The sequence below is a fragment of the Sarcophilus harrisii genome, chromosome 5 (assembly GCF_902635505.1).
Source record: "Sarcophilus harrisii chromosome 5, mSarHar1.11, whole genome shotgun sequence".
NCBI classification, from domain to species: Eukaryota; Metazoa; Chordata; class Mammalia; order Dasyuromorphia; family Dasyuridae; genus Sarcophilus; species Sarcophilus harrisii.
This window is the reverse complement of record NC_045430.1, coordinates 114,015,411-114,037,250: the sequence shown is the minus strand read 5'-3', so window position 1 is coordinate 114,037,250 and position 21,840 is coordinate 114,015,411. Positions and strand designations below refer to the sequence as shown.

At 32.5% G+C, this 21,840-nt stretch overlaps 2 protein-coding genes across 7 annotated transcripts in view; one reads left to right on the top strand and one right to left on the bottom strand.

Annotated features, from left to right (window-relative positions):
- Nucleotides 1-1,434: 1,434 nt before the first annotated feature.
- On the bottom strand, nucleotides 1,435-2,479 carry CAPZA3 (capping actin protein of muscle Z-line subunit alpha 3). The gene has a single exon (XM_031938380.1). It carries the CDS (start codon nucleotides 2,353-2,355, stop codon nucleotides 1,453-1,455), a length of 903 nt encoding a protein of 300 aa, XP_031794240.1. The 5' UTR covers nucleotides 2,356-2,479; the 3' UTR covers nucleotides 1,435-1,452.
- A 109-nt stretch (nucleotides 2,480-2,588) lies between these two features.
- Nucleotides 2,589-21,840, top strand: part of PLCZ1 (phospholipase C zeta 1) — a 105,406-nt gene continuing 86,154 nt past the window's right edge. For 2 of the 6 annotated variants that reach the window (XM_031938376.1, XM_031938375.1), the window contains exons 1-4: nucleotides 2,589-2,703; nucleotides 3,123-3,272; nucleotides 5,846-5,969; nucleotides 17,881-18,106. In XM_031938376.1, the coding sequence (XP_031794236.1) occupies nucleotides 3,262-3,272; nucleotides 5,846-5,969; nucleotides 17,881-18,106 (361 nt within the window). In that variant the 5' untranslated portion in view covers nucleotides 2,589-2,703; nucleotides 3,123-3,261. Of the gene's footprint in view, nucleotides 2,704-3,122; nucleotides 3,273-5,845; nucleotides 5,970-17,877; nucleotides 18,107-18,494; nucleotides 18,551-21,840 lie in introns of those variants that run through there. The other 4 variants (XM_031938377.1, XM_031938374.1, XM_031938378.1 and 1 more) reach the window with 3 other exon arrangements.

The following is a 21,840-nucleotide window of genomic DNA, read 5'->3' as shown; positions in this document are numbered from 1 at the left end:
TCTGTAGATTGTAGAGCCATTTAAGTTTGTTTTTTTTTTTTGCTTTCATATCATGTCTCTGCTACTGTGATACTCATTAGGATACACAAATTTAAAGTTCTTTGCTTTGTTAATAAAAAAGAAGTGGACTTAATCTGTGCTCTCTTGGGATTATGCATTTTGTATAACTATAATGTACACTTGAGCCATGACATAGTCTGCCTTGGAGGAAGGATACACTAGGGCACTTAATTAGCCCTGGCATATCTGTAGGTGAATTACTTAGATTCTGTGACTTCAGCATATGTTAAAGTATATGCTACTGACAAAGGAGATTATCCTTTAAGATTAAAACAATCTTTCATTGTCTCTTAACTGAGTTTGGGATTGTAAACTGTACAAATAAACATTGTCTTCAAACCTTGCTTTGGCTAATCCCAAATTAACAAGATAATGTTCAAAGGAGAAAAGGGCCTTCCTCTTGAAATGAGAGGTGTTACAAGGGAGCTGGGATATTAAATGTAGCTCTGGAGTTCTAGGGAATCAGGGGTGTGATAGGAGCTCTAAGGATGTTATGATAACTTGAGAAAGATGGGAGTCATCAAGTTTGTGCAGGGCATATACATATATATGTATATATATATATATGTATATACATATATATTTTTTTGATGTACTTTTGATCATCTGAAACTTTGATAGCTATTACAAGGGGATTTGTTTTATGCAAGGGGATATGTATAATGGATAGAAAGCTGGCCTTGGTGTCAGAAAGACCAGATTTCAAGTCTCATCTCTGACAGAAACTGGTTGTGTGACCCTGAGCAAATCACATTTTCCCTCAGTGCTCTATGCAATTAAGACTCCAAGTTGCAGAGCAGGTACTGATCCTCAGTGGGAATTCCTTATATCAATGAAATTACAGATTTGATCCAACAGAAACATTACTGATTATTTCTATTGTCTTTTTTCTTAATAAATATCCTTGGAAAAATAAAATTGTAATTTAGGATGCATAATAAAGGAAAAGAAAGCAAAGAGAGATTGGATACCAAAGACAAGGAACTCAGGTACAAGGTAAATACTGTGACATTTGGTAGATCAGGTTTTAGTGAAGATGGAAGGTTGAATTTTACGTTGTTTTGCTACAGTGAACCAGAAGTAAGAGATTTTTATTTATATTATAGGAAGAAGAATGTCTGCACCAAAGTCAGGTTTTACTGGACCAGTTCTGGGAAGGACTTCATTCTCCAGTAAGTTAGATGACTTCACTAGGGTTTTGATGTGAGAAAATTCTTATAATTTTACAAATTGTCTGTCCCCTTTATTCTCTGATTGCTTTGCTCAGATACATACACTCTAGGAAATGCTTACCTTTTCGAGAAAAAAAATAAAAAAAGCAAAACAGAACAGCACTCTCCTTTTACAATGACCCAATTAAGAACAGCCCATCTCCAGGAACATTTAAATCCTTTATGTGATCCAGTGGCATAATGCATTTTTTGAATAATTGACATATCCAAGGCTAGGATACATCACCAACTTCATATCATTTACTATTCTCTGCCAATCAATATAAGTACGGGTCACTGGGAGATCTCTTCTTAAAATTTTTTTCAGTGAAATTGCTAGCTCCTGGAATTCTTCTATGATTGCAGTTTGGAATTTGTTTTCTTGCTCTTCTACAAACTTGGCAAAACCTAAAGCCAGCTGAGCTTGGTTAACCACATCCAAGCAGTCCTCTACATCCTTGCTGATATCAAGATGAAAGTTGACTTGTTTAAAGAAGTGTGCTTTCACATAAATTGACCCTACTACTTGGGTGAGAAATGGAGTTATTGAAAAAATCCATTTTGATTTCCAAAGACCATTCCAGTAATCTGAAGCTTTGTAATGATGATCTTCTATGCAGGCTATTAAGAATTCTTTATTTTTTATGGTTTTCCTAAGTACGTTGCAATTTCCTGATGGAAAGTGTTTACTCACATAGATTTTTAAAGCATAAGATACCACCATTCTCAGACATTCTGCTTCATTGCGTAAAACACCATGACTTTCAATGTCTTTCAACTGATTTTCAAGAACATCAAATTTGAAAGAAAGCCTGGTATGAGAGTCAAAAAAGCGCTGATCACCCAGTTCATTGTGATGAGCAAGTAGTACTTGATGTCCATCTATGTTGAGTGGTACAAAATATTTTTTGCAATATTTGTTACCTGCCCATTCTCCATGTCGTCGCATTAATTTTTCATCTTGAACCAGCAGAGAAAGGTCATCAAAACTGTTTATAAATTCTCCTGGAGGGGCTTGTGTTAGCAAATTTTGAATGGCCTTTTCTTTGTTTTTCTTACTCACTTCATAGCGAAGGTTCTTCATTGTTTTTCTTGCAGGGAAAGTGAAGATAATGAAATTAAGTATGACCAAAAGAATAAGAGAACATTATAAGGTATATCTTCCCAATTGACATGTTAAATGTTCAAGAAGTTTTTATGAAAATCTATCATCAAATAGAAAGTCTGAAAAGTTCTGACTTTCCAGATGATGTCATAATGCTTTTTACTCAGCAACATCTAGAACTCTTGCAGATGTCACAGAATGTATTCGTGTGGAAAAAACTTTTTAAGTCCAGCAGTCATCTGATGCGCTGATTTCCAGTATAACAACTTAACTATATTCTGGGGATTTAAAGAACCCAGGAATCCTGAATACTTCTCTGCAAAGGTGGTATGTCTGTGCTTGTGTTCCACCCTGGGAGATCTAGAGATGTAGCACCAAGATTCAAGGCAGAAGTTTGGAATGTTTTGTGCCATAAGGGACATTAGTAAAGCTGGGCTCATTGAACTTCTTGAGCCATGTGTATGGAGCCATTAATAGAGCAGCCTTAAAGTATTTGGAAGCACTATATAATGAGAAAGCTTGAGTAAATGTATAAGAAAATGCAAACATTCTTATTGAATAAGCTCAGAGAGAAATCCAAACTCTTGTAGTTTAAGGAAAATGTGTTGTTTTACATGAACATAAAGAAAACTAGACTACCCTCGATCCTATAGAAAAGGACTGGAATAGGCTATTCTAATTCACACGGCCATGTAAAAGAAAATGAAATGCTACAGATCATTGGTTGTTCTCTTCTCTTTCCCTAGCGTCTTCCTGGCAGCTGCAGGTGCATTAATGAAATCTATTACTTCAAGAGGCAAACCTGAATATCTTTGGATGCACCATAACAACACGACATATGGAATGTTTTACTAATTAAGAACAAGATATAAAGGGGTCTGAGAAATGGAGAACAAATATCCGCTTAGAAGTCATTTCTGCCTCCCCTGTTCTTTCTCCTGATCTTGTACCTTTCTGGGTTTTGATCTCAACCATTTCCAAGATTTTCTGTTAGATTAAAATCTACCCCTTGAGTACAAGCTTTTTTTTTTTTTTTTAAATCAACATTTTCTTAGGCTTTTCTAGTTTCAATATTAATATCTTTAATTAGTAAAGAATAAAAAGTTGCCATGCTTGTCCTAACCTGTGATCTATATAACATAGATTTTTTTCCTCCTTTGGCATTTGTACCACAGCATGCTTTTTTAGAGGACAATTCCCTCCTAAATACTCGACTCATAAATTTAGATGTGTACTCCCCAAAATATTACATCATATTTATGATGTGATGATATGATGTCTTAATACATCATATTTAGGGTATATCTGAATTTATTTAAATCTTGTTTAAAAGTGCTTATATTTTTGGTATGCTTATCTTATAGCAATAATAGAATCATAGAACAGATTTATAATTGGAAGGGACCTTAGAAGCCATCTCATTTTACAGATCATGAAACTGAGATCCAGTGAGATTAAGTCATTTGCTCAAGGTCATTCAGGTATTGTCCAGATCTGAGGCAGGATTTGAATTCAGATTTTTCTGACTGTTTATGATTCCATGAATTGTGCCACCAACCATCCCTATGGTTTCTGAAATTTTCTCCAATTCTTACTGGAAATTAAGCAATATTTCTTTCATGTGCCATAAATTTATATATTTTGAGCTTTAATCTTTCAAACTTTTGTTCTTAAAGATTTACAGAAATTTTAATAATTTAAATTTAATAATTTTATTGTCATTATTATCATAATTCCTATTGGTTTTTAATGAGAATTAATTGCTTTGATAAATACATGTTCTTACTATGTCTGTGCTTGCTATGATTTTACTACATCAGATAAAATTACTTTTCATTATTCATTTTATCTAAACTAAATAGTAAAGATTTTAATTCTGTTCCTTTGATCATTTTAGATTTCATTCTCTGGACTTCACTGAGATGTTAAAACTAGATTTTTATCCAGATTTCAGGTGTGAACATGCTATACTTTTCTTATTCAGGATAGTGTTCATAATGTGCAGCATCACATTAAATTCATGCTTTCAGAGACTAATCTGTAATAGCTATTATTTTTCTTGGTGGTGTTATGACTTCCATTTTTAGGTTTTCCTTTTCTTACCTGTGATTTTTATCATTTCATATCTTTGAATACCTTTGCTCCACTGAGATATTTATGTTGGTCTAAATACAGTCTCTTTTCCCATCTAATTTTATTATTTTTTGGTGAATAGCTAAAATATGTATATGCATACTTATATTTATGATATATTCATACATGTATACATATGTATAGAGGAAGAAGGAGAGACAGAGACAGAAACAAAGAAAAAGTTTATATGTATGTATGGTTGTGATGGTGGGGCTGGAGAAGGTTACATAGTAGAAAGAATGCTGGATAGAAAGTAAGAGGATATTTCCTTTCCAGGTGACTTTCCTCACAAGGTGGTCAGAAAAAAGTGATCCAAGGACACTATCAAGGTCTCTCTTAAGAACTTTAGAATCGGTTATATGACATGGGAGATACTAGCACAGGACTGCCCAGTATGGTGTGCCCTTATCAGAGAAGGGGCCGTGCTTTGTGAGCAAAGCAGAATTGAATTAGTTCAAAGGAAACATGAGATGTGCAAAGTTAAGAGTCCATCCCAAATGTTCATAGGGATTATTTGTGGCCGACCTATGGCAGCATTCTGAATCCACATTGGTCTGATCAGCCACATTTGGACATACTGTAACTTGACTCTAACATAGTGATGTCATTTTGATCCATTTTGAGTAGGAAGGACAACCAACCAATCCTTTCCTTTGGATCTTAGTTATTATGTATGATATATACATAATAAGGCACCCAGAGGGCATAGTGGATAGAGTACTGAGTCTGAAATTAGAAAGTCCTTAAAATTCATTAAAAAAAAACCCCCGACTAGCAGTGTGATCCTGGACAAAACATTTAATCTTTGCTTTAGTTTCCTCCTTGGTTACATGGGGATAATAATAGCATCTACCTTCCAGAGTTGTAGAGATCAAATGAAATAATAATTGAAATGAACAGTGCCTGACCTACAGTGAGTGTTACATAGATGTCAGTGTTAGTATACATGTATTTTTAAAAATATACGTATGTATATACTCATTTATGTATACACACATATATATGGTATACTCATATTTTCTGTTTGTTAGAGTGATCTAGTAGAGGGACAGTATACTGTATCTTTTAAATCAAAATATAAAGCATTATTTAAAGCAAAGTATTTATATACACATATACATGTTATACTCATATTTCTTTTAGAGTGATCTTATTTTAGAGGTGTGGTCTTTATTAAAATCGCCCTATATTTGAACCAATACAGTATATCTTTTAAATAAAATATAGAGCATCATTTAAAATAGTGTTCCTAGACCAAACTTTAAATATTTAGGTATCTAATGACTTGACATAATATTAATCATGAGACTTTCCTTAACTTGTATTTTCTCCATACATGGTTCTTATCTGTTATTCAGGAGGACTTTAGAGCTGGAAAAATTAGTGTAGAAAAAACAGCAAAATTACTTGAAAAGCTAAATATCCGTTGTGACGGTAATCATGTCAAATGTGTTTTTAAGGTGAGAGTATATATTTATTTTTATTTTAAGGGTTTGCCAATGTAAATTGAGGAATATTAGATCTGTTTTTTGGTTCCTGTACAAATTGTACATGACAAATTAAAGTCTTTTGGAAATCAAAGTATATATTAATGTTCATTTCTGACAATGAATAGAGTCTGGACAAAAGGAAAATATGACATAGGTAATAGAGTATTAGAATATTTAATCATCTATAAGATTTAATAATACAAAGCTGATTATCCTCTTTTGTAGAAAGTTTGCTGACTACAGAAATGTGGATATAATGTCATCTGATTTAGAATACGTATCATCATTGCTCTGAAAGCTAGGTTCTCTAGAGTCCTGCTATTTCAAGATCCTTTTTGAATCTCAAAGTGCTATATAAATAGTCCCAATTATGATTATTATGATATAAATATGAATTGTTATACAGGATATAAATAAGGGTTCTGTGAAAAAAAATCATTGTTAACTCTAATTAGTCACCAGTGATAAAGACAAAATAAAACCAGTAATTGGTAGTGGAGTTAGCCTAATAAGAATTTGTAGAGGGTAGAGTTTTATAGGACTTGACCAAAGAAATTCTACTTTTAGAGTGTGAGTTAAGCTAAAACTGGAGAGTTGAAGCATCAACACTTGCCCACTTGTGTCTTTTTCCTAAATTATACTTGTAATAGTTAAACAGAATATTCCAAGTGTGGTCTAATCAGCGAAGAGTACAAGTATTGTTTGATCTTTTTTAGACAAAAATTTAAGTATTTCTCCTCCATATCCTTTGAACCAAAATATAAAAGTTGACATTGAGCTATTTTACATTTAATTTTACTAGGTAGAGCCCAGTGTTTTAGCTTGTCAATTTTTCCTTCTCTTTTTGGGGGGAAGGAAGTGGGGAAATTCTGACTATATTATTCAATATTTTAGCTATACTTTCTAGTTCCAGGTCTTCTCCAAATTTGATATACATTTTATATGTAGATTTGACCAAATCATTAATAAAAATGTCAAAGCTCATATAAAACAAAGTACATGGGGTGGTGTGCTAAGAGACTACCTGTTACATTGACCATTAGCCAATAATTGAGTTTCAAATCACTCCATATTTCCTATAAGAATAGATATTATAATAACAAAATCATTACTAAAATCTAGTTAAAAATATGTAGAATTCCATGATTTTCCTTTTTTTTTTTTTTTTACAATGCGGTCAAATGTCTCATTTACTTGAGACAATTCTGACCTTAAAAATAATTGCTTATTTAGATACTAATTAGCTACTTCTTTAACAATCCAGTCTCAAATTTTTCCAGGAATCATCAAATTATTCTCCTATAGTTTGTAGACTGTACTCTCATTTATTTTTTCTTTGAAAATCAAAAATAGCATTTATCTTTTTCTAGTCCTTCAGTAGCGCTTCTGCCTGTTTGCTATATTCTTTCAGATATCACTGAAAGTGGTTCAGCAATCACATTTACCAATACTTTGAGTTTCATGAATTTAGTTCAGCCAGGTCAAGTATCTTGAATTTGTCATAGACAGTTAGGTGCTTTCTTACTTTTCCTTATATATCTTGTGTTAGAACCTTCATTTTATCCCATTTTTATTTTGTCATTTTCATGAAAAGGTTATTCTCTTTGGCAGAAAAAACAGAAAATAAAAAAATGAACAGCAATGCCTTCTATCTTCAGTCAGTTGTCACCAAACCATTTTCTCTGAACAATGATTCTGTCATTTTTAAATCTTTTTCTTAATCCTAATGTAGCTTTTATAACTGCCCACCTTTGCTTTCCTTAATTTTTCTTATCAAAGTTCATTTTGAGCTTTATTACTCCTGAGATTCTTCTTACAGTACCATGCTACACTTTTGTAGTCATTCCCTTTTGCAATTGGATGTAAATGTAGTGATGGAACTTGGGAAAATAATGAAGACTGGACTTTTGTAAGTGGGAATCATATTCATACAGATAATAATCAGCTAATGGGAGCTGATAGCAATAATAGAGAAGAGGGCACAGGACAAAACCTTGGGACATCCCCACGGTTAGGGACAGAACTTGCGATGATGAGTGTAGAGAATTCTGTATGAGTAGTCTTTATATGGGAGGTGAGCAAGCATAGTAATGAAAGGGCATCCAGGAGGACAAAAAGAACTTCAAGGAGGTCAAGAGAGATGAAGCCTGAGAAAAGGCTAATGGATTTAACAAAGTAATCGAATTTAAAATAACAAGTGTCAGTTTTCCTATTAGGTGAGGAACTTAGAGCACAGAGTCCAAATAGATAAATGTAGACATCTAAGTTCTTTGCTAAAAGAGACAAGATTGTCACTTACAAAGAGTAGAACTCAAGACTACTATTAGCACTTTTAAGAGCCAGAGAAAAGTAGCATTACTCTCAGGCATGTGTTGAATGGGAGAAAAAATATATATAAAAATGAGGATGAATATTGGCTTGACTAAATATGAATTCATTACTGAGAAACATCAGAACACTGGTAAACAGTTCTCCATGGTAGATAAATAAAGGACTCTATATAATTATATAGAGTGCATTTTAAACTTTTCTTAAGAAAAACCTATATACTTTACTATTTCATGGATTTCCTTGAAATTAATTTTTTTTGTAAATTGTTTTTTATTATCTTCTTGGAATCCTCCTTTGAATAAAACTACTCTGCTGTTCTTTGATTTTATTCTGATGCTTTAATTTTATTTCAAAACTGCACAGTTTTGTTTATTACTTTCTATGATTCTTTAAGCACTGGTATCTGATGCATTGCTGGAGAGATAGAGTGGGCCAATGAGCATTTATTACGTTTTAGGTTTTGTGCTAAGAACTGGAGATACATATATAAACAAGTGAGACCATCCTTGACTCAAGGAGTTAGAATGTCAGTAAGGAAAAACAACTTATAAAGGCGAGTAGGGAACTGGGATAAAGATGTCCAAATATTCCAGCAGAGTTTTAATGGGTTTAGTCATTAAAAATTAAAGTTTACTTATCAGGAATCAATGTCTCAGAGGTAGAATTCAATGTTTTGAAGGCAAGGAAATGAAGCTTGTGACCAGACAAAAGTAGGCAGCATGTTATTATTTAATATAAAATAAGCAGTATGGGTGGAAAATATTTAGAGAGTTAGTTCAAGGTGTTGAAATTTATATAGATGATAGACATTTTAAAAATTATTTTACATTGCAAAAACAATAACACATGAATTTTGTCATATACAAAAACAGAGAGGGAGAATTATATTTGAGACTATGAAACTCTATTGTGCCCATTTTGTTTTAAAAGTATTGATTAAATTTAACCTGGTAGTACCCATCTCGCACTGCTTGTTTCTGAAAGTCCTTTTTCATTCTTCTGTTTTTCTTTAATGTTGCATGGGAGTTCTGTTCTATTTATGATAGTCCTATCTCTACTTCCTATTTACAATCCCTACTCCCAGGAAAGCCTTTTTTTGTTTTTGTTTTTTTGAAACAAATAAATATAATCAAGAAATGCTGATCCTAGATTCAGGAGGATTTGAGTTCAAATTGACTTCAGATGCTTGCTATCTGGGAAAGTCACCTAAACTCTGATGCCCTTAATTTTCTCAACTGTAAAGTGTGGGTGATAATATCATATCCTTGCAGAGTTGTTGTGAGGATCAAGTGAGGTAATATTTATAAAGCACTTAGCCCAATATGTGACACAGTAAAGGGTCTTTCTAATTATTCTCCTCCCTTCTCCCTGCTCTTTTTCCTTTTCTTACTTCAGTCAAGCAAAATACATCACACATTGGTCTTGCATGAAAACTTTTATTTCGCACTTGTAAGATTTTGCACCATGAGACTTGAGGACAAATGTCTTAGTTTTCAAAAAAGAGGGATGATTATACATCACAGATCAATGATCTTACCTTTGAATCTTAGGAAAATTCTGGAATGAATCGTTAAAAATATGGTTACTGAATTTAGAAAGGATTGTGATGATTACCAAGAACCAGAATGACTTTAGTAAGAACTTGTCTTGACAAACTAAGCTCATTTCCATTTTTTGTTGTTGTTGTTGTTTTATTGCTAAATTAGTAGGTAAAAGTATGTTGTGGATTTAGTTATCTAGATTTCAGGAAAGCTTTTGATAAATCATCTTATGCTATTCTTGTGGAGAAAATGGAGGTCAATGGATTAGACAATAACATAATAAAATAGATTCAAAACTGGTTGCATATCCAGATTTAAAAAGTAGTTGTTGATGCCTTAATGTCAGTGTGGCAAGAGGTCTTCAGTGTATTACTCAAGTGCTCTGTTCTTAGGCTTATGTTGTTTAAGATTTTTATTAATTACTTGAATAAAGATGTAGATATTATGCTTAACAAAACTAGCTAGACTAACTAACATAGTATATGACAGAGCCAGCAATTTGATCTTAACAAATGTGACAGAAAATAGGTTTTGTCTAATAAGATTAAATTCAATAGGAATAATTACATCTGTCTTTCTATTGTCTTGCACTGGGGTGAAAAAACATCATAAACTTCATAAGTAAAAAATAATGGGGACATGGATAGATAAGCAGTTCTGAAAATTATCTATGGGTTTTAGAGCTCTATATTAGTCAGAGTATGATATGACACCAAAAATAGCTAATATGATATTAGAGTCAAGAGGGGTATAGCTTCACTGAATAAGGGCATAGTAGTCCTACTGTCCTCTGCCTTTATTAGATAGCTGGAGTATTCAGTTATGGGTGCCACATTTTAAGAAAGTCATGGATAAACTGGAGGTTGATCAGAGTAGAGTCACCAGGATGGTGAAAGGTCTTAAACACTTAAACACTTAAACACTTAAACACCTATTAAAATTGGTCAAAAGAACCTATCTGTCAGGGCTGGGGGAGTATATGGTAGCTATTTTCAAGTTTTTAGAGATTATATTTGAGGAAGATAATTTTCTACCATTACTAAATTCCATTATTGCCTACTGTGAAAAAGTTTTCTGCAGCATTGAAAGTACCAGACAAAGGCTGTTTCCTATAATATCAAATTCTGAGACTAGGCAGACAACACAATGAACACAAATTTAATACATTTCGCTGCAAATTTTTCATCTTATGATATTTGAGCTGTGTGGTCTAGCTATAGAATGTCAGATGACACTGTGCTTGGGTACTACTTAACACTCGAGAATTATATCCTTTGCAGAATGAGATTATGCCCAAATATAGACACTTTTTCATTATTAAAAAGCCTGTGCCTTGTAAATTTGTACTTCTTCTAGGTTATAGAGGTAAATACATCCATCTTTAATTATTTTTATAAAGAATGCAACACTGCAGTCTTCTGCTCAGTGATTTTGACTATATAATCCAAACTGCACTGAATGCTGATAAAAAGAGCTATGTGCTACTGAGTATCCCAAATTATATTTTGCTACATTGACTGAAAATGGTCAGGTAAGAAAACCACCCTGATCTTTGGGCTTCTTAACCCATGAAATTAACTATGTAGGAATTCTAGCCTGAGAAATTCAAACCATTTTCAAGTTTTCAATATAAATGATCTGGGCATAAATGATGCCTTTTATGGGGGAAAATTGTGTTGCTATTCTAAAAGGTAGTCATTATGTTATCTACAGTGTTCAACTGCTGTTGAAGGAGAATATGAAAATGTGGCATTATGCCTGGAATGATAGAAATCAGATACTTATGAAGCTTGAGAAAATTCTGAGAACAACAGAAATTCTGAAATGAAGACTTTTAACCCTTAATTAGTGGGTATTAGCATACTGATCATTAATATGACAGACATCTGGAAAGTGCCCACCTTGTCCTTGAGATATTAGCTTTTTGAGAATAGGGTCTTTATTTTGTTGCTGTTTTTGTAGCTTCAAGACTTAGCAGAATGCCTTGAACATAGTGGGTACTTAAGGAATTGAAATGAATTAAGTTGAATTGTGTAAAACACACTGCTAGGGGATGGGGGAACTATTCCTGAAGCTTATGGATAGATGAATATGAGATAAGGCATATAGAGAAATAATTTTTAAAAACCACAGAAAAGTCTAGATAAAGTCTATATCCTAGGGGAGGCAAATTCTGCTAGTTTCTACCAAACTGGAAATTGGGCTGGTGAAAACAATATTTTCTCTCTCTGTAGACAAGCTTTGCTCAGTGGAGAAGCTTCTTACTAAAATAACCTCAGAATGATTTATCTTTTGGTTACAGTTATTCTCCCTCTCTTAATTAGAGATAGACTGTGGCATTCTATATTGGACAAAGAATATTTAAACTGATGAAGCTATAGATCCTAGCATACTGAATAAGCAACTTAAACGTTTTATAAGATCAGTGGCAGATCCTTCAATAATCATTAAAGATTCGGGGAGAGCTTTATGGAGGAGGCGACCTTTGATTTTAAAAGGATGGGCAAAAATTTCAAGTTAAAAAGAGAAGTTAATTTAAATATATATAGATCATCATAAGAAGAACATTGGAAATAAAATGTAGCCATGTCTGCAGGCAAGTGTTAGTTTAGTTTGACCAAATTTACAATGAATAAAATGAGAAAAGTTGGAAATGGTGGCTCTTTTAAAAATGAGAATTAGATTGATTGCAGAGGGTGAACTGATTCGGTGCAGTTCTCATAAAGGTCTTTGATGCATTGACATTATTAGACTGATGGGTTAGATGAATATTAGAGACATAACATATTTAGGCAGTGCATTGAGGAGAGTGCTGCCCTTGGAGTACAGAAGACTTGAGTTCAAAGATAATTTGACTTAGTGTACTTATTGGTGACTCCTGGCAAATCACTCAATCCTATTTGCCTCAGTTTCCTCATCTATAAAATGAGCTGGAGAAGGAAACGGCAAATCATTACAGTATTTTTGCCAAGAAAATCCCAAATGGGGTCACAAATAGTTGGAAATGACTGAAAGTAATTGAACAGTATTGAACAATGTGTTTATATTTCAGCAATTCACTCCAAAAAACCTCCATGCTATTAATGTGGACACAGTTGGTAGATATGAGTTAGATGCTTCATAAACTTACTGGCTGTTGTGATTCTGCTAAAGTAATGTAATTTCTCTATGCCTCAGTTTTCTTACCTATAAAATAAAAGAGTTATAAGGTCAGTCTTCTACAGTTTCTTCTGGTTCTAACTGTACTGCTATGAGCCTTATTTATTGTAATTTCATAAACTGAATAATGGGAGAATCAATCAATCAAGGATTACCTCCCTTTCTCCTCTGTAATCATTCAATTATCTTTGAATGTTTTGGGACATTAGATTTGTCAATCATCAAATTTATAACACTGACATTTAAAATCACCAGTCTTTTAATTCTGTTTATACTAGTACACACCAATTTCTACTGTTTTGCCAAAAAATTTCAGGGAATAAACTATGCTGAGCAATTAAATTAAAAAAAAAAACCCTCACATATTTGTTATTGACATTAATATTAAGAGATTTTCAATGTATTTTATAAAATATTCAACTTTCAAGAAAATTAGTCACAACTCTATTGACTATTCTAAAATGGGCTGCCCAGAACTGAGCTCATGGCTCCAAATGCTACCTCATTAAGGCATAGTACAGTAGGATTAGTGACTCCCTACAGTTGGAAGCTATTCCTTTTGTAATGCATCCTAATTTTCTATTAGAATTATTAGTGACCACATCATACTACTGATTCATACTGAGTCTGAAGTTCATTAAAATCCCTATATCTTTTTCAGATTAATAACTATATTACTACTTTTTCCCTACCTTGTACTTGTAATGTCTATTTCTAAATTAGGAACAATGGATAGAAGTGGCAGAGAGAGAAATTTCAACTTCATGTAAGGAGAAACTTTATCATAAGAATAATCCCCAAATGGAATGGTTGATGATGGGAAGTCTTCCATGGGAGTCTTCAATCAAAGAATGGTTGAGAATTTGCCATATATGCTGCAGAATGGATTTTCTTTCATGATGAATTTCTATGGCCCCTGAAATCCCTTCAAACTCGCAAATTCTGTGATTGTATGCTTGCCTGTTTTTTAAAAATACATTTTCATTAAACATTAGGCAAAAAGACTGCTTCTCTAAAACCTATTTACCAAAACTCCCTCAAAACTTAAATTGATTTCATTGCATGACTAATGTGGCAGTTCTCAAAAAAGTAATTAGAATCAGATAAAATCTGATAAAATCCTTGTCCTTTCAGAACCTTGGCTTCACAATATGGATAGGAACACATCAAAATCTCCCACCAGATATTTCTAATAAATTTTCTCAGATGTGTACAAATATATATTTTTCTTCTTTTAGATTTTGAAATATTTTTTATGTCTCTCTTGCAATGTAGTGTAATAAAACAACAATGACTAGGAATCAAGAAAAATTCTAATTCTGCTGCTTTAGTGTATGTGATTTTGCCAGTTTGCTTTATACATCTAAGCCTTATTTTTCTAATCAGTATAATGGTATAGTAGATGCCAAGTCTACCTTGTAGTGCTATTGTGAAGATTGAATAACTGATATATACATTAATTTTCATTAAATAGTTGGGAAGTTAAGTGATTGGATAGTTGGTATTATAATTTAGGACAGCACACCTATCTCCTATTTCATTCACTATTTATATATATAAATATATATTACAATATTGAATTGATTTTTCTTCATTTCTCTCAGTTATCCTTCCCCTCACCTTTTGTAGATTTCATTTGGCTATTGTGCCCTTATCTTCTTTCCTTTTACTGTTCATCATTTCCCATTTTATTTCTTTTTCCATCTTTGCTATGGTTCTTATCCTTTCTCTTCTCCAATCCTTTTGCCTTTTCTGTGCTTGAGATCTCATAGGATTTACTTTTAGAATGTGCTCTTTATCTCTGCCTCTCCCTCTCTTTCTTTTTTGGTTCATCAACCAATTATTATGTATCTTTGAACTTAGAGTCTTGGGAATTTTCAAATTGAACTCTCATAGAATTTCCCTGTGCTTTTTGAACTTTAAATCAGGAATCCTAACCATTATAAATCTTTTCTCAGTGTCAATCTAGATTTGATGTATTTGTGGGAGGAGAGAGGAAGGGTATTTGAAGATTTCAGTTATTCCAAGTAATCAAAATTTAACTTTTCTTTAATGTAATAATGGCATATGAACCAGTCTAAAATATTGTGGGATTTGGATGTTTAATAATTCATATCGGCATTCAGATGAGTTTGTCAAGAATAATGACGTTTTATTATACTAAAAAAAACTTGAGAGGGGATAAAATATAACATGAATCAATTATATATTATAGTTAAGAGAGGTAATGTTAGTTTGGCTTCATTAAGAGAGGCATAGCACCTAGGAAAGAGGAAGTATAGAATTGCTATTTTTTCTTCATTCCTCTTTATTGTTCAACATTTTCCTCAAGTCTCTCCTTATTTTAGTCCATCCTCATTTAGCTGACAAAATGATTTTTCCAAAGCACAAGTTCATGTCATTCTATACTCAGAAACTCAAATTTTTAACTTCATAAAATATACAATCCTATATTTGGCTTTTAAAGCCCTTACATCCTACTTTTATAGTTTTTTTTTTTTTTTTAGCTTTACTCCTTTCTACATAATTTATGATCAACAGTAACTTCTCTATTGTTCTTTGTACAAAACTCTCCATCTTCCTGCTCTATGCCTTTTTTTCTTTTTTAAATATTATTTTGTTTTCCCCTCAATTACAAATAAAAACAATTTAAAACATTCTTTTAAAGTTTTTAGTTGCAAATTTTAATTCTCCTTCCCTCTCCTCCCTTTCACTGAGATGGTAAGCAATTTAATAGGGGTTCTATACGTGCAATCATAGAAAGCATTTTTTTCTGTATAAATCATGTTGTGGAAGAAAACTGAAGAAGGAAAGAAAGAAAAAAAGAGAAAGAAACAGAGAAATAAAGTGAAAAATAGTATGCTTCATTCTGTATTCAGATGTTATCAATTCGTTTTCTGGAGCTGGATGGTATTTTTCATCATGAGTCCTTAGAGATTGTCTTGGATCATTGTATTGGTAAGAAGAGCCAAGTTATTCACAGTTGTTTATCATACAGTATTATTGTCACCATGCACAATGTTCTGGTTCTGCTCACTTTGCATTAGTTCATATAAGACTTTCTTGGTTTTTCTGAAATAATCCTGCTCATCATTCCTCAAAGCATGGTAGTATTCTGTTACAGTCATATACTACGAATTGTTCAGCCATTTCCCAATGATGGTCATTCTTTCAAATTTTAATTCTTAACCATCAATAAAAGAATTGCTATAAATATTTTTGTACAAGTCAATTCTCCCCTTCCTCTCCCACAACCTTAAAAAAAAACTCTGAGTTATATAGCCAGTAGTAGTACTGTTCGATCAATAGTTTTATACAGTTTTATAGGGCATAGTTCCAAATTGCTCTCCAGCATGGTGGGATTAATTCACACTTTCACCAACAGAATAGCAGTGTTCCAGTTTTCCCCATATTCCTTCCAACATTTGTTATTTTCCTTTTCTATTATATTAAGCAATCTCATACATGAGGAGAATTGTTTTAATTTGCATTTCTCTAATCACTAGTGAGTTAGAGCATTTTTCCCTAAGACTATAGATAGTTTTGATTTCTTTCTCTGAAAATTGCCTGTTCATATTTACATTGACTATTTACCAACTAGAAAATGACTTGTATTCTTATAAATTTGACTGAGTTCTCTATATGCTTCAGAAATGAGGATTTTATCAGAGATACTTGCTGTAAAACTCTTCCCCAGGTTTTTGCTTTTCTTCTAATTTTGGTTGCATTGGTTTTGTTTGTGTAAATCCTTTTAAAATTAATATAATCATTATTATAAATTTTACATTTTGTAATGCTCCCTATCTCTTGTTTGGTTCTAATTTTTTCCTTTTGTATGGATCTGACAGGTAAACTATTCCATGCTTCCCCAATTTAATTTTGGTATGTCTAAATCATGTACCCATTTTGACCTTATCTTAGTATACAGTGTGAGATGTGGTCTATACCTAGTTTCTGCCATACTATTTTTCCAGTGTATGTGACTATTAGATTACTCTTTTTAAAATACTTTTTATGTCACTTGCCTACTCCAAAAAGACTATAAAAATTCCCCATTACCTACAGGGTAAAGTACAAACTTAGATTGTTACTTAAAGTCCTTTACAGTGTGGCCCCAATATGCCATCTGAACCTTATCACCCACTATGCTTCAAACTTTAATTTTTAATTCTATTTACTGCTTCTTAAATATATTTTGTGCATGATTTCTTCTTTATCTTTTGTCATGTCACTGCACCTTCTGATGTACTTAATTGCCTTGTTTATCTATAGTCTACTAATTTTTAAGGGCCATTTCTATTCTCAACTCTTTCACAAACTTTCTTTGACTTCTCCAGCTGATTGTTAGTCCATTAAAAGATTATATCACTTATTTTCTTATCCTTCTACTTTTTTGAAACTTGATAATAGTCTTCCTTCAATTGTTATTTAATTGAATTGTTTATCTAGTTCTTTTAGCTAGCTTGAAACCCCAAGGGTTGTTACCACTTATTTTTTAAAATCATTTTTAGTATTGTACTATCATAACACAGTATTATTCTAACATTCTAAATGATAGTCAATAGTATTTGTTGAATGAATTGAAAATAATTTTTCCCCTTATTTTTACCTACATTTATCTATATTACCTAGATCATAAGTGATAATTTAACTCCTTCACTCTTTCCTGGTTTCACTACCGTACATAAAATGCTCCATATGTCTATCTATGTGGCTTTTTGATAGTGACATTTTATTTTCTTTAAAATATAACATATTTTGTACATAAAATACTTTGATTTACAAAATATGCTTTTGCAAAAAAAAAAACACATATGACTCCATAAATTCTTTCTTTTTTTTTTTAGTAGGAAAATGACACACATAGAAATGGAAAAATAACCATAGAGGAATTTAGAAGAATTTATAGAAATTTTGCCTACAGAGAAGAAGTTGTTGAGATTTTCAATACCTATTCTTCAAACCGCAAAATGTCTGAACAAAATCTGATAAAATTTCTTAAACAAGAACAATATGTTCAGATGAGTGATACCATTGCTTCTGAAATAATTCAAAAATATGAGCCCATCAAAGAAGGTATACTCTATTCTTAACTTGCTTTAGTGTTTGCATTGCAGAAACTTAATTAGTTATGTATGAAATATTTTTTTTTAATCAATCAGTAGTATTGAATTGAAATTTAATGATGGACTATATTTATTTGTATGAAAATAGTGACAAGATATTCCCCCCATGAACAATAATGACCACGTTTTGTATATAACATTTCTTTTCAAATAATATCTTTTCCCCTTAACTCTTCTAATACATATTTTCTTTTTTCTGTGTCTACTATCTCCTTTCTTTGCTATCATTTTCACCCTTTACTCCCATTCTCTTCCTTTTTTTTTTTTTTTTTTCTACTTTCTTACCTTATCTAGGGCTACTACCTATCCTTTATACTCAATGTCTTTCCTTCTCTCAGGTGCATCACTTTGAAGAGACTGACAAGAGTTTAGGTCTCCCAAAGAATAGTCAATGGTCTGTTCCTTTTCCTTCTATAACATTACTCAAGGGTGGCAAGCTGGGAAAAATGTTAGAGCTATATGGTAATAGTATATGCTATATGGTATTGTTTGGTCATTTAGTCATAACTCTGTGGACCATGGGGTTTCTTGGCAAAAATACTGGAGTGGTTTGCCATTTCCTTCTCTAGTGGATTAAGATAGAGTTAAGTGACTTGTCCAGGGTCATATAGCTAGTAAATGTCTGAGTTTAGGTTTGAACTCAGGTTTTCTTGAGTCCATGCCCAGTGTTCTATCCACTAAACCATCTACCAGTCATGCTATATAGTAATAATAAATACTCACTGAATGTTTAAAATTATGTATATTCAAAAATGAAGCACATGCAAAATACTAGCAATAATTAACAGATGACTTAACATATACTAACATGCCTTTGTATACAAGGTGTATAGTACATGGCCAAACTTTAATATTACTGTCTAAGTACATGTTTAACCAGTTTATTTTTTCCTGACCCATAATAAGTTTCCTTAATCATAGGTTAGATTATTCTGATTCTTAGGAACAATAAACAATTCTTCTAGTTGATGGTATGAGCTGACTATTAGTATTTTTTAACCTCTGGATTGTACCATAGAAGATCTCTATCTCTTATATTTAGTTCCATTTCCCTAGTATTTAAAACTGTTCTGTGACATCATATTTTGAACCCAATCATTCCATTGTCGACAGTCTCCTACTGGGGAATGCAATCAGTTCCTCATGCTCTAGAGATAATTGCAGGACAAAAGGCTTCATGGATTTGCACAAATCAAATCTGGTTTATATATAAGACAACTGACAAAGTCTTTTTTAAAGCTTTTTCACATTTGTCTGCCTAGTAATTGCTAAATGGCTTTACAATATTTAGAAAAACTTAACCTTTACCACTTTTTTTTTCTAATTCTCTTCAATTATATATCCATGAATGAAATTATTTGATGGTTTAAATATAGCAGTGGGCAGTGAAAATTTGTGATAATAGCTTTCCAAACCTTAAAAATCTTACAGCATTTTTTTTTTTTGTGGTCAATAGTCTTATGTTTTGCTAATATTCTGTGATTTACACACTTAACAGAGACCAAAAAAAACTGGCACTTATCAATTGGTAGCTTCAGACCAGTTTTCTCTTTAGCTGTTCTAACATTTTCATTAGAATATCCTCATGTTCTTTAAATTTTTTCCAAAAGTAATAAGACTGTCTAGATATACCAACACTTCAAAAAAGTATATATCACTTGGTATTTTGTTTTCATTGATCATTTGTAAGTATCACATGATATTGAGATACTTTGAGACATACATTCAATTGGTCAAAATCAAATTGGGTAGATGAAATGTGTTATGTCCTTATCTATCCTAGAAGTCTGAATTTATTTATGCTCTAAATCCAACATCAACATTGAAAGCTTCTGGTAGCCTAAGAAATAGTCTGGGGCATCTTGAACCCTTGGTGTAGTGTACAGATCCACTTTTATTCTCTTGTTCAAAGTCTGGTAGCTTTATTCCATGTTCCACTATAAATAATATACATAGGACACTGGATTCTGTGATGATATCATTGATCAAAAATTATTTCAGATAGCATCCCATAAATAATAATATCCCATTAATAATAAACTTAAGGGGAGGATTCTAGGTAGATGGATGAGTAAATCAGAAAATTTCAAGCTACACAGATTCCTTCCCTCATCCTTCCCACCAAATATAACAAATTTGGACCTCAAGGCAAACACAGACTTGTGAAAAACAAAGATGATTTGGGGCAGAATAGGAGTCTTCCTGGGATAACCCAAGAAAACCCAAGGAAAGATCCCAGAATGGAATTTAACCAGTATGAAGTGCAAACACCTCCAGGATAGCTCCACAGAAAGAGCAAGTAGGTAACCCTGGGGCTACTGAGTTTGAAGGGAGCCTCAGGCAGAACCATAGGAACTTTCATCTCTTGGACAATATGGGGAATTGGGGGTCTGAGTCTGGGAAGATTTAAGGAACCTCTGCTGATTAGGAATGATAGGATCAGCTGTGCTGCTGAGACATGACCCTGAGCAAGAAGGAAATCCAACATATTCAGTGAGTGCAGAAGTGATGGAGAGGGATGCTGCTGACTGTGCAAGAGGATGAAGCTTTTGGTTTGGGAGAGCTGAAGTGAAGCTAGAGGCACTATCTCCCTGAACAGGATTAAAGGTGCTTACACTAATAGTTCTCATTAAAAAAAAATGAACAGGAAAAAAAGAATGGACACAACCACAGAAACTTATGGATATAGGGAAGACTAGGGCTCATATTTAAAGAAGAAGAGTGAAGTAAAAAAAAACAAACAAACAAAAAAACGAGTAAGGTTAAGGCTACCTACCCAGAAAGAATTTATACAAGAACTCAAAAAAGACTAAAAATTAAAGAGAGAATTTGAGGAAAAACTTAAAAAAGAACCTTTCAAGATGATAATGAAAATAAAAGCTAACCAACTAGAAAAGGAGATAGTCTTAAAGAAGATAATAATTCTTTGAAAATTAAAATCTGGCAAGGGAAAACTAATAAAGATATGAGACTAAGAAATTACAAAATAAAATATAAAGAATGAAAAAAAGTAGAATAGAATGTAAAACATCTTATAAAAAAAAACAACAACAGATCTGGAGAACAAACTAAGAAGAGAAATTGGTGTACCTGAAAGTAATGACCAAAAAAAAAGAATTTTGTCACAATAATGTATAGCAAAATTTTCCATAATATCGATTGGAAAAAAAAGATATTTCAACAAACTTGCAGAGTCAGTATCAAAGATTAATTTCAAGAAACTCAACATGGACAAATCATTTATATTTTTTATATAGAAATAATATATGTTATAAGTATGTTATACAAATGAGATGCAGAGGAAGAATAGACACAGAGCCATTAGAGGAAGTAGGAGAGCTTTGTAGTTCTAAAAACCTACTCATATTAGGAATGAGTTACATAGGGAACATTATATATATATCATGAAGGGTTTAGCACCCTCCAAAATTTATAAAAAAATAAAGAGGGGAGGTAATAGAGTAAGGTGGAGTATAGAAAAGTGTCTAATAGAGTTATGGTACTGGTACAGGATGTGTAGATTAATGGGATAAAGAGGGAAGGAAAGAATACTAGAGGAAAAGTGGAATACAGAAAGATGTTTAGATTAACAGAAGTGAGATAATGTATGTACATTAACAGGAATGGGATGAAGAGGGGAAAAAAAGGGTGGGGGGGAGAAGATAAGAGAGAGATCTATGTATG

Coding starts and splice junctions, on each gene's coding strand:
- CAPZA3 (XM_031938380.1), bottom strand. CDS start 2,355: ATGAAGAACCTTCGCTATGAAGTGAGTAAGAAAAACAAAGAAAAGGCC.